General features: G+C 41.2%; 1 protein-coding gene across 1 annotated transcript; it reads left to right on the forward strand.

The window, feature by feature from the left end:
• The first annotated feature begins 1,362 nt into the window (after positions 1-1,362).
• LOC139656011 (leukocyte cell-derived chemotaxin 1-like) lies at positions 1,363-4,575 on the forward strand. The gene is made up of 7 exons (XM_071533476.1): positions 1,363-1,437; positions 1,603-1,746; positions 2,442-2,582; positions 2,695-2,808; positions 2,988-3,141; positions 3,624-3,811; positions 4,348-4,575. Exons 1-7 carry the CDS (start codon positions 1,363-1,365, stop codon positions 4,573-4,575), a joined length of 1,044 nt encoding a protein of 347 aa, XP_071389577.1.
• Positions 4,576-11,559: the final 6,984 nt, after the last annotated feature.

An 11,559-nucleotide genomic window follows, 5' to 3' on the forward strand; every position in this document is an offset into this window, starting at 1 on the left:
AAACAATCAATATCAAAGATTACCATGTTTGTGGTAGATTTTGTCACATTGTTGCACAAATAAATATTTAAAAGAAAAAATATTATTGTTCTGCTGTTAAAATAGAGTATTGCATATAGCAACAGTTTTAGAAATTAGCTATGTGGGCTTACAGGACTCTTAAATGAAATCTTATGGGCAGAGAACAACCTATTGTCCTCAGAAAATATTCATAAAGCACACAGAATAACCTCAATTAGCCAGCTGAACACGTTTAATTTGCCTTAAGGGCTTATAAGCCACAGTAAATACAATGTGGTCCTCCAGCGATCATACCTAAAATGATGGGAAACACAAGCCAATGTCATATTCTTTACAAGGTACAAAACAATGTAATTACAGTGCTGGCTTAATTTGCATGCAAATTCTGCATAGCTGATCAAATGCTCTTACAATTACATATTTTTCAAGGGTCAAAGAATCCCTTCACCTTTCTGATTGCCTCCCAGCTTACCAATTATCAAAAAAATGTGGTTCAATCTGTTTCTAAGCAACAGTGGCAGCACATATTCCAATCTCTTTTGCTCTACGTTCACCTTCTTGTTAAGTTATGATAAGGAGCAAGTAACCTCGACCGAGAGATCACGTCCCTCCTGTTGTCAAATCAGAAAATGCATAATCAGACAAGGGTTATGTGCGGCTTTTGTGCGTGCGTGTGTGTCTGTGCTGTCTGTCTGTGTGCCAGCAAGAGTGTGTTCACAAACAGCAGTTCTAAATTGCAGGAATGTGGTCATCTAGGCAGACACACTTATAGGTTTGACTGCAGGTAGTGCAAGCTGTTCAATCCATTTACATCTGTAACCAGGGATGAAGTGGGGGGTAAACCAATGCCAATGTAGTTCACCTATCTATTTAGCCTGACATTAATCTTCAGGACTTAAATTCATAGTACACATCATCCCAACTAGCATAAAACTAGTATAAGTTTTACAAAGAATACATGGTAATTTAAGGAAAAGCATAAATGAATGCTTGTCTGAGAGCATAGCTGATATAGCTGATATATTGGTGAATGTTTGCTTTATGACTGATCACTGACTTCTTACCACTGCATCACTGCCTGTACACATGACACCAGACAATCTCTGAAGAGACCGTGCTTGAAAACTACAGAGATGGATCAAACCTGCATCAAAAATATGATTTCAGTCAGGCTGGCTACCTTGCTTTAGGCTACCTGGACCTACAGGTAACAATGAGCTGAAGAATTTACTTTGCGTCAGTGGCACGTCACTCACACTCAAACACTAAATAGTCTTCTGGTGGGCAACCTGATTCACCAGAGAGAGGCAACAGTGGAGGAAATTCGGGCTTCATGAGGACATGATGAGAGAGACTGAGGAAAAAACCCAAAATGCCTCCAATGGATCTGACTGTTTTGAACACTGCATGCCTCCGGTAAGATAACCATTTCATTTAGAAATAAAACGGGCAATTCATAAGATGTAAATTAGGAAGAAGACTTTCTGAGCTCTGAAGGTTTACAGGAAAGTGACAGTCTTGCCCTTGTCCTTGTTCGGTGTGTGTTGTTTCTTACTTTCTTGCTTTCTGAACTTTGTGAAGGCTTACAGCTCGCCGACCACGCCGACCTCTGCTGCAGCCGGCCGCCTCCTGAGATTTGGAGCTGCGGCTCTTATTGTTGGGGCAGTATTGACGTTGTGTGCATCCATCGCTGCTCTCTACCTGTGGAAAGCCAGTGATAAAAATGTAAGTGTTGACTATATAAGGTGTTCTGTTGTGATAGCAATAGTGCCACTTCAGTGATGGATAGCCTGCCCAAAAGTGCATACAAGTGGCCTTTAGGCTACTTTTGCAGGAAATTGGGTCCACAGTGGAATAAGTGGGCTAAATAATCCTCTCATGATTACATACCAATCTGTGATTTTGTGCATGAAATGGGTTTTTTATTATTATTTTTATTATTCTTAATTCATGAGAAGGTCACACGAGATATCTTGCTTATTGAAATGCCCCATCAATAAACATATTTTCTGATCTTGAAATAGCACGCATTTTCATTCTGTCTACAGTCCATCTTTCAAACTCCATGTGAATAATTTGGTCAGGTAACTCTGCACTATCTCATTAGCCATAGTGGAATATTTATTTTTGTCATAATGAGCTCACCTGTAGGGCAAACATCCCTGTCAAGGTCTACAACGTTATCCCCTGTGGTGTTCTGTTCAAATCCTGTGTGCTGAGACTACACAGCAGCTCTTTAAGAGAAACAAAAAAATTCAAGTGTGCAGAGAGAATAAGCAATTTGAAGGTTACTGTCCTGTATCTCACTGTGATCTGCAAAAGGCATTTATACCAGGCTACTGCTCGTTGTGTTTGCTACTCTGTGATTTACATAACTTGACTAATGAGTCATTTTAACATTCTGCTTTGAATGCCACCAGGTTTATAATGTTCATTACAGTATGAACATCAATGGGAAGGTGAAGGAGGGCTCCATGGAAATCGATTCTGATAACAACCTGGAGAGGTTTAAAACTGGGACTGGAGATGAAGAAGCTGTGGAGGTTCATGACTTTCAAATTGTGAGTTGTCCTTGTTTTCTCTTCCAGAAGTAGTTCAACGGAGACTTGGCGTGTGCTTAGCAAAGTAGCAAACTTGTGTGTGTAAACATGGCATCTCTGTGATTTGATGCAGGGAATCACTGGAATCCGTTTCTTTGGAGGAGAGAAGTGCTATATAAAATCCCAAATCAAAGCCAACCTTCCAGACATGGGAACTCACAGCAAAGAGGCACTGATGTTTGACCTGGTACAGTTAGCTTCATACAGAACTATACAAATTGCTTTTTAATTTTCTGCTGTCTATTCACATTGTAATTTTCTTTCCATCTGAATAAGTCACAGCAAATCATAGTGAAAGCTGATGCAAAATAAATGAAAAGACATAAAAAATAGAATGGCCATTTGAAGCATCTTTGATCCTATCAGACAGATGAAATCATGCCAGCGAAGTTTGATGAGGAGTTTCTGATTTGGGTTGCTGCGGACGAGCCACTGAAGGACACCAGTTTCCTGAGCAACAAAATCCTGGCTCTCTGTGGGGATTCGCCCATTTACTGGCTCCAACCTACCTATCCTAAAGGTTGCCCTCTTCACTTCTTGCTAGCTCCAATACATTCATTCATACCATTCCATAGAGTCGAGAGAAACTTACCGAATATCATACTGCATGTGTTCCATTTGAATGATTGTACATTTGTAACTATTTATTTATAACCTGGTTATGATTGTCCTGTCCTGGTAATCCACTTTATCAGGGTACATGGCATCTCGTATGATATTTACACACTTTTACAATTTACTGCCTTGTCTGAGAAGTTAGTGAGACATATTAACATCTTGAGCAAACGCTACATTTGGAGACTTACACAAAAAAAGGCTCCGGTCTGGCATTAAAAAAGAATGATCTTGAAATATGCAAGGCTGCTTGATATCACTGCAGCTAATTCAATTATTCAGGACAACTGAGACAGTCCTCGCTATGTAGGATTGAGCTCTGAGGACATGTATGGCGTCTTGTGGATGTTGACCCAATACCCATGCCTCCTGTGGCTGCTGTAACAGATGGGGAGAGGAGAAAAAGAGACACACAGCGAGCCAAACGGCAGTTTAACATGGAGGAGTTTGAGGCAGCTGCTGAGGAGAGGAACACGGTGAGTCATTCGGAGGATGACACCTCCAGAGCTGTGGAAGAAGAGGAGGGGGCTCAGTCAACTGCGGGGTCAGCGTATAATCCCGAAAACCCCTATCATGTGAGTACCGACTTTGACCACAATGCTGTTTATGATAAACAAGCTGCTGAATTTTAGATGAACTATCCAGAGGCATATGAAATGAAAAACAGAGCCCTAAAGCAACCCTTAAAGTAACATTATGAATTAAAGTCTCCCCGTTTTATAAACACCTTTACGGATGAGTTCAGAACTCCATACTTGGGTTTCCAGCCTTATAAAGAATGGAATCTCATAGAAATAAGTACATGATTGGGAATTTGCTAACCTACATTTAGTCCCTCTGTCAGCTGTGGTGCTGCTGTTGAGTAGGTGTCGTATTAGTAGCTGTAAATACAGGTCACTAGGGTGATAGCTGCCATTCCGTGTTTATGAGCTTGTGAACTGAAGTGAAAGACTCCCACCAGTCATAAAAATTCACTTTGCTTAAGGGAACCGGGGTGTCATGTTTGGGAGGATGAGAAGTTTGAAAACAGTGTAATTTCAAATGAATATGAATTAAGCATCGCAAAAGAAAAAGATGTGTCTACAAAATTAACGTTGCTCCCAATCTACAGCGCAGGGGAGAGGCGGGAGAGGAAGGCGCCATGACCTTTGACCCCATGCTAGACCACCTGGGGATCTGCTGCTCAGAATGCCGACGCAGCTACACCCACTGTCAGAGAATATGCGAGCCCCTTCGTGGCCACTGGCCTTGGCCTTACAACTACAGAGGATGCCAGGTAGCTTGCCGAGTGATTTTGCCTTGCCGCTGGTGGGTGGCACGCATATTAGGTGTTGTGTGAAAAAACACATTGCATTCGTGAAAGAACATATCAATTTTTACCAAAGATGCCAAAGGTCTCTAAACTTTCAGCTCCTTAAGCAATGTAGGTGTATTTATATGCAGATATTTATTTTGTAAGTTGGGTTGTAAATACTTCCTGCTGCCAGCAAGCTATGCCTGTTAGCATGAAATGCAGACCATGCTGTATGATTTACTAAGAATATGCCAGCTAAGACACATTTTCAGCTGGACTCCTGAGGAAACATTTTGCATATAAACAGGTACATTTTCTTTGTAGGCATGCACTATTTCTTAAGAAAAAAAAATAAAAATGAACACATTATATGCAATAATGCTGTTTGTAGATTTTGATTTATGAATGAAAGCATTCATATTTTTACATTATGATATATCAAAGCTTAATGCACTGCACTGTATGTAAAGGAAGGTATGGGACTGAATTCAGAGGCTCAGCAGATTATGTACCTTTTCTGACTGAATCGTCTTCAATAAATTCTAATTACAGTATATGTTGGCTTTGATGTAGATGAATTTATTCTGTCACATGTTGTTTCCATGGTCCCACTGGGTCCTTTTCTGATAAAACTGAAGTGACAGCAATGGTTGCCATAACTCCCATTCACAGTCCAGGATCAGTTTGAGGGCAATGTAATTTGTGCACACTGACATCTGCATTGATGTGAACTAATGTGAGATGAGTGTCACGGCAACGGTGGAAAATATTTCCATAAAAGTGGCATTTTAATGAAATAAATAAATACAATTTTAAAAAAAGACAGAAGAGTATGGATGCTAAGCAACCGGATAACATGATCACAGAGTCAGGTCTTTTTTTTTTTTGCACTGCCGTTATTGGGGCTTATGGTGTAGGCTATTCTGAATGTTTCAAAATCAAAAGAAATCAGATTACTATCTCTAAAGCCATATGCCAACTTTCTAAATAATTGAAAGGAGCCACGTTGCGATCAAGACGATTTCACAGAGGGTGATCCAGGCACATCAAATTACAACAGATGTGAAATTGCACCATATCTGCCGCTAAAGCAGCATTGAAACTCTGAAGCAGTGTGAGGAAACAACACAAAGAGATGCTTGTCTCTTTGCTTGGAGATCTTTCCTGGTTTTCATGGGGGTAGAGGTGCTTATCACATCTGCAGTGCTGATAAGACGGCCTCTGTGCCTCCGTAGGCTATATAATATTAATCCCTCTCCCACGTCTGCAGATGCACTTAAAGGAAGGTGACAAGCATGACATATCCAGGACCTCCTGATGGCTCGTGCTCTGGAGTGCAGCCGCTAAAAGAGCCCCAAGTACCCTGAAGTGATGTAAATTTGCAGGGGGAGTCCAATTTCCATCACAGCGCTGTCACTGTCATGGTCATTAAACTAAATCAACCCGCTGTGTGTCACACGGCTCCCATTTTAAAGTCCCCTCAATAATGGAGTTATACTTGGACTGCAGATTGCAGCACCACATTGAATGTCTGACCTGACAGTGGGTGTAAGAGTATTCTGCACTTTATTTCATCTTTAGAAATCACAGTCAGACAGTGTATATGAAAGTAAGAGGTACCATGAAATTATTAATTGAGGATTTCAGACCTCATTGTATCTTAGTTGCACCAGCTGAAGTTCAACAAGACCATATATAATCTATAAGCTTTGTAAATGTAATTGAAACTTAAATATGAAATACTATATGCCTGTTGCTGTCAGCCGTTTCCCAGTGCTCCACCCTGGATATGTTGGTAGAGCAGCACAAGACAAAGAGCTCTGACTCTAAGCTAGACAAAAGGAGATGAAAAACTCAAAGGAAAAAGAAAAAATATATTACCACAAGCAACAACTCAAAAATGCCATTTAAACTGAGAAAAAATACATTGCTCAGAACAACAGCAGTTTTGTTATCCTCGGGCCCTGTTTCTAAAAAACTTGTTTCCTTTTGCCATTCCTCTCCTAAGAAGAGAAATGTACCCCCGTTGAGTAGAAAAGACGAATGTGTTGGAAGAGCAGCTTCAGTGTGTGAGACAGTGGCGCCTTTTTGTTTGTCTCCCCTCTGGAGCCAAGCTTACCCTGGGAGCCCTGCAGGCCAGGGAACAAACAGAGCTTTGTGAGCACTGACCCGCTGTGCCCAGCAGCCAGACTGCAAACCTCCACTCCTGTGCTAATGGGAAACCACAGACGAGGAGTCCACAGCAGCCAAGGGAGGGAAGCTCTGCCCGGTTTTCTCGCATCCACCTGTGCTTTCATCATTGCCCATCAAAACAAGGAGGCAGGCAGGGTGCAGTGGAGCTCTGGTGAATTTGCAAGACCACAAAATCAAAAGGTTTTTCACCAACATTCTCTTGGCACCAGCTCTCACAACACAATACAATAGAGATACCTTAGTTGGTGATTTATTTTCAGACATGGAGTTCTGCTAATCAAGCCTCTGCATTCACTGGAGCGCCCTATGAATACATGGATGGCCTGTCAAAATCTGCCCGTTGTTGCCTGGGAGGCATTAGAAGTGTGAAGTGAACCACTCTAGAAAGCACGCCCTACATTTGATTGCATGTTTGCCATTACATTCAGACATGAATCGAATAAGCAGTAGTGACAGTCCGTTTTGCACCTTAACCAGAACACAGAAACCCTTTTAGGCCAGCTCATTATGTTTTTCTGCAAGAGAGCACTGAAATACTTTTATTGTTGCTGGCATCGAGAAAAACCTGTAACCCACTGAGTTTTGCACTGGCAATATCAACACAGGCACCGAACATTTGTCTTTTCTTTTCTCCAGAATGGTCAGAAAGAGCATGGGTGGGGGAAGGGGAGGGGTGTTGGGGGGGTGGGGGGGGGCTTTGGTACAAGGCTTAAATGCTTTTTAATCCCATGGTTGAGTGACCACTTGCAGCTCTGCCCAGTAGTCTGACTCTGCCTGCTGTTTGCAGGTCTCTCTGAAGTTTCCCTGCCATAGGCTGAAGTGGCTTCTCTCTCTCTCTCTCTCTCTCTCTCTCTCTCTCTCTCTCTCTCTTATTTAGTATGCAAGTCCCAAATGGCCATTAATTAAATGCCTGCTGGTTTTTGTACAAGGAAGTTTGCCTTGTTTATTTCAGTAAGTTAAAACTGTAAATATTTTCTATAGACCTGCTTGCATTCAGCGAAATACACTTATATCTAATGAAACAGTGCCAATTCTCCTGGGTGTCACTATTATTGCTCTGCATGCACTGCAGGTTGTATGCTACTTTTTCTTTCCTTGTATTGCACTTGGTTGCATAGTGTCCTCATTTCTCTTGAATATGAAACCTGTGTAGGCTGCAGTGTAGGTGAAAACTGGACACAATAGTGGACTTTACACTGTGATTGCTTTCACGGTGACATGCATGTAGAGAGTTACTGTGGTTGGTGTTTCCAAACTGCAGTGGACGCCAGGGAATGCCTCACTAGAGCAGGGCGGTTATCTTTACAACACAGCAGGCATGGATTTTCTTAGAGGACGTTTTGGATAATCACCCTCATGGACAAACATAAATGATACACTACTTCATCTATACCACACATTTCTTACCCTGTTGGTGAAATTTAATTTGGATGCCCATGCCAGCAGGATCAATATGATAAGGTTGTCTATCAAAATCCTGCATTTGTCAGAACTTCACTCACCATAGCATGCACACCTGAATGTACACATCCTGTAGTGGGGTGTGCCTAAGCAGAGCTATAGATAGCACAGAATCAGAATCAAGACTTCACATCTACAAGCTAGGAAAAACTAGCTTCTCCATCGTGCAGAAATGTCAAGAAGCTTGCAACATGAAAGCAGAAGTTGTCCAAAGAGTTGCTGGAAGTACTGACAAAGTTTATGGAGAATAAAGTAAATGTGTTTTTAATCCTCAGCAGCACGTGCAACAATGAGGGAGCCTGAGCGCTTAGATATGCCACCCCGGGGGCAGGCTCTATACTTAAGGCTTACAACAGCCTCATTATCTCCCTCAACTCACATCAGATCCTAGCAGCAGTTTGTCACAGGCAGACTCCTCTCTGCCAGTAGGCATCAGACCAATCCTCCTGCAACACTACTGTACATAATTGCCATATGGACAGCATTTTGAGCCAGACTGAAGACTAAAAAGCCCTCCAGGCAGATTCCCCAGATAACTAAATGAATATTTTATCTCATTTCCATCTAATTTGCACCACATTATTATACAGAACTGAAATTTTTAATTAATTGATAGAACAGATCAAACACAGGTTTACACTTTGATTTTCGGGAGCTGTTATTTTGATAATTTGCATGACTTTTTTCCCATGCCAAGCCTTTTAATCTCCCAGAATTTCAGCATCTCTATATAGAATCACAAACCATAATAAAACATACAGCAAATTAATAACTGTCAGCACACATGAAATGCTTGTCTTGGTCGTGTGAGCAGTTCCAGTGAGAAGTCCTTTTACCTGCCACCCTGCTGATTAATTAATTTCACACTGTTTAATTAAATCCACAGTCTGGGGAGTCTGGGCAGCACCGTGGGGAGCCCTATCTGAGCCTTGTGTGTACAGAGATTACTAAGAAGGTCTCAGACACCCGCTCTCTCGCTGATGTTGACACTGACGTCACCCTCTCTGGGGACCAAAGACCATGATTGTCTCAATGTCATCTGCCAGTTGTGAGCACTCACTACAGGGGACATGATAGCACTGCGCCATTTGTTGGTTATCTGCTGGCATTTGCAGTGACAAAAGACAGTCTAGCATTTGACAACATTCGACACAAAGCTAATTTCTGTTTGACAGAAACATCTGACAATAGCAGAATGCTGCTGCGGTATGAAAACCTTCCATCTTCAAAAAGGCGGTTTATTGTAAGAATAAAATTTGGTTTTGCCATACAAAGCACCATATGAAATTCAACTCAAATGTCCTGAGCTGCCATAACATAGACACACACAAAGAGTAAGACCCGAGTCAAAATGCATCCAACAGCAGAATCCAACAGGATCGGTTCCAAAATATGATGCAATGCTCTTATTAACTGGAGGAATAAGTAACATTATATATGATCACAGCAAAGGTACACATTTTATATTTTAGGGAATAGATCCATTGTCTGTTTGCATAAGATGCCCTTATCCATGGAGCATGTTCTGCTAGATCAAAAGCACCACAAATTGGCTGTGTTGTAAATGAGCGTATCCAACCCCAGTATCTTGTCCAACCTTGTTGTACCCAACTGTCAAAGCCTTGGAGACACAGCAAAGTGAGAAGAGAGAGAGAGGTGCAGGAGTCTGTAGCACAGCAGGCAATAAAATTGTGTGGGCTGGAAAGCACACATTTCACTTCCTCTGTTCTCCTGAAACATATTTTTGGCAACTCTAATCACAAACAAACACGTTTTGAGTGAGATGTTCAATTTGCCTTTACAGTACAAGTAGTAATTGCATGATTGTGAATTAGATGACACACTTAAATGGTACATGATTTACTGACTAAATATACAATTTGGAAGATTGCAATGTAAGTATGTACTAATGTTTAAAAGGATTACATTGATTCTTGTTTCTTACTCTGTCATAGTAATAAACCTGATTTAACTGTCTTTAGCTCAATCTAATGTTTTATGTCAAGGAAAGCAAAAATAGTTGATTAGGCACATAAAGATGGTAGCTTGCTGGTTTGATGTGATTTTGGATCCTCTCATTCCATTCAATATGGAACCAGAATCTCCCCTCTGATTAAAATGGCAAGAGCAGTTATTGATATGGACACTTAGTGGCATTGGTATGAAAAACATCATGATGCAAAACAATCTTGGCCATGTATGTGTACTCATTATATGCAGTGTGAAAAGAATATTTGAGCGCTATACTTGAAAAGTAAATTAGTTTAAGGAAATATTGTGAAGTCATGCCCTCTCATTCTGTGTAATTATCTCTTCTACATCGAACATAACAAACAGTTATAATACAATTGACATGAGTGCTCCAGCACTGACATTACAATATATAACCGACTCTTGGTAGAAAGTTGTGTTCTTTATTTAGACAAGAGAAACTTTTAATAAGCATTCCAACATACAGCATTAAGACAGTTTTGCCGACTGATACAGCTTGAGCTGGAGAAACAGCGCTCTATTTGTGCTTGCCTTGTCCTGTGACAGGAAGACCTATCAGGTGCTCATCTCTCCCCCCTCCCGTCCCTCTCTCCTCCTGACCTCATTCTGTCATCTTCGTTTTCCTTCTTTCCCACTCTCAGGTCTTTTATAAAGTGTCTCCATGCATTACACATTTAACAATGCATTAAAAATAGGCCACCATCAATCAGTCATTCAGCGGTGGAGACAGAATCTACTTGTGGCTCCAATTTGCTATGTTTCTCAAGGTTCAAGAACGAAAGGAACGCTATAAACACTTTGGTTGCTGTGTGTGGGGAACTTAACAGAGATGAAAACACATGTTTATGTTCTAATAATATGCCGTACCCCTTAAAACCACCATAATAAATTAAAATTCCAATTTGCTTGATTTCCTGCGGCAGAGTATCTTTCCAGAATCCAGAAACCGAATCAAAATAATAGATTTGCAGGCGGTAAACTGTGATGAGATTTGTGCTGATGTGTGCCAGGTTAACATTGTGCCCAAAACAGTGATTTGAGAACTGTGATGCATGATACAGGATAGGTAGTAGGTAAAATCTGATGTAATGGTTGGGAGTGAGTCAAGCCCTGGGGGCAAGTAGTCTGAACAGTCTGACTCTCCAGTTGCTCATGCCAAAGCAGATGTTCGACTGACGACAATAGTACAATAGACAGTGCCGCATGTTATTCACAAGGTATTCCATATTATTAGGAACGGCTGCCAAGTCTGGTGGGGTCAGACTTTGCTGAGCTACCAAGAGTGCTACTTTGATAGCTAAATCCCATATACTACGCATAATAAATCACAATCTACAGTCTATTATTTTCACAGTTCAGTCCACATCTGTTTTGTTAACGTAG

This window comes from Centroberyx affinis, unplaced genomic scaffold (genome assembly GCF_046629955.1).
Source record: "Centroberyx affinis isolate AG114_WGS23_722 - 3 ecotype Tasmania unplaced genomic scaffold, CSIRO-AGI_Caff_v1 ptg002370l_1, whole genome shotgun sequence".
NCBI lineage: Eukaryota > Metazoa > Chordata > Actinopteri > Beryciformes > Berycidae > Centroberyx > Centroberyx affinis.